The sequence below is a fragment of the Colobus angolensis genome, unplaced genomic scaffold (assembly GCF_000951035.1).
Source record: "Colobus angolensis palliatus isolate OR3802 unplaced genomic scaffold, Cang.pa_1.0 Scaffold21, whole genome shotgun sequence".
Classification (NCBI taxonomy): Eukaryota; Metazoa; Chordata; class Mammalia; order Primates; family Cercopithecidae; genus Colobus; species Colobus angolensis.
In genome coordinates, this window is record NW_012115266.1 from 7,446,914 (window position 1) to 7,448,097 (window position 1,184).

General features: G+C 49.3%; 2 protein-coding genes across 2 annotated transcripts in view; both read left to right on the forward strand.

The window, feature by feature from the left end:
* Positions 1 to 1,184, forward strand: part of LOC105512277 — a 129,628-nt gene that overhangs the window by 9,796 nt on the left and 118,648 nt on the right. The gene's annotated exons all lie outside the window — the stretch shown is intronic.
* The window catches only part of AHNAK (AHNAK nucleoprotein), a 21,626-nt gene that overhangs the window by 4,475 nt on the left and 15,967 nt on the right, over positions 1 to 1,184 (forward strand). The window contains exon 6 of the mRNA XM_011942701.1: positions 1 to 1,113. This exon is cut by the window's left edge and continues 1 nt beyond it. Within this exon, the coding sequence (XP_011798091.1) occupies positions 1 to 1,113 (1,113 nt within the window). The remainder of the gene's footprint in view (positions 1,114 to 1,184) is intronic.

Genomic DNA, 1,184 nt, shown 5'->3' on the forward strand with positions numbered 1-1,184 from the left:
GAGGGAAAGTTGAAAGGGCCTAAGTTCAAGATGCCAGAGATGAACATCAAAGCCCCCAAGATCTCCATGCCTGACTTTGATTTGCATCTGAAAGGTCCCAAGGTGAAGGGCGATGTGGATGTTTCTCTGCCCAAAGTGGAAGGCGACCTCAAGGGCCCCGAAGTTGACATCAAGGGGCCCAAAGTGGATATCGATGCCCCAGATGTGGGTGTTCAAGGCCCAGACTGGCACCTGAAGATGCCCAAGGTGAAAATGCCAAAGTTCAGCATGCCTGGCTTCAAGGGAGAGGGCCCAGATGTGGATGTGAAGCTGCCCAAGGCTGACATTGATGTCTCAGGACCCAAAGTGGACATTGAAGGCCCTGATGTTAACATTGAAGGGCCGGAGGGAAAACTGAAAGGGCCTAAGTTCAAGATGCCAGAGATGAACATCAAAGCCCCCAAGATCTCCATGCCTGATATTGACTTAAACCTGAAAGGCCCCAAAGTAAAGGGTGATGTGGATGTTTCCCTTCCTGAAGTGGAAGGTGACCTCAAGGGCCCAGAAGTTGGTATCAAGGGCCCAAAAGTGGACATTGACGCACCTGATGTTGATGTTCATGGCCCAGACTGGCACCTAAAGATGCCCAAGATAAAAATGCCCAAGATCAGCATGCCTGGCTTCAAAGGAGAGGGTCCAGATGTGGATGTGAACCTACCCAAGGCTGACCTTGATGTCTCAGGACCGAAAGTGGATGTTGAATGTCCCGATGTGAATATCGAAGGACCTGAAGGAAAGTGGAAAAGTCCAAAGTTTAAGATGCCTGAGATGCATTTTAAGACTCCAAAGATATCCATGCCGGATATTGACCTGAATCTCACAGGTCCAAAAATAAAAGGAGATGTGGATGTTACAGGCCCTAAGGTAGAGGGAGATCTGAAAGGTCCTGAAGTTGACCTCAAAGGCCCCAAAGTGGACATTGATGTCCCAGATGTTAATGTTCAGGGTCCAGACTGGCACCTGAAGATGCCCAAGATGAAAATGCCCAAGTTCAGCATTCCTGGCTTCAAAGCAGAGGGCCCGGATGTGGATGTGAACCTGCCCAAGGCTGACATTGATGTCTCAGGACCCAAAGTGGACATTGAAGGCCCTGATGTTAACATTGAAGGACCAGAGGGAAAGTTGAAAGGGCCTAAGTTCAAGAT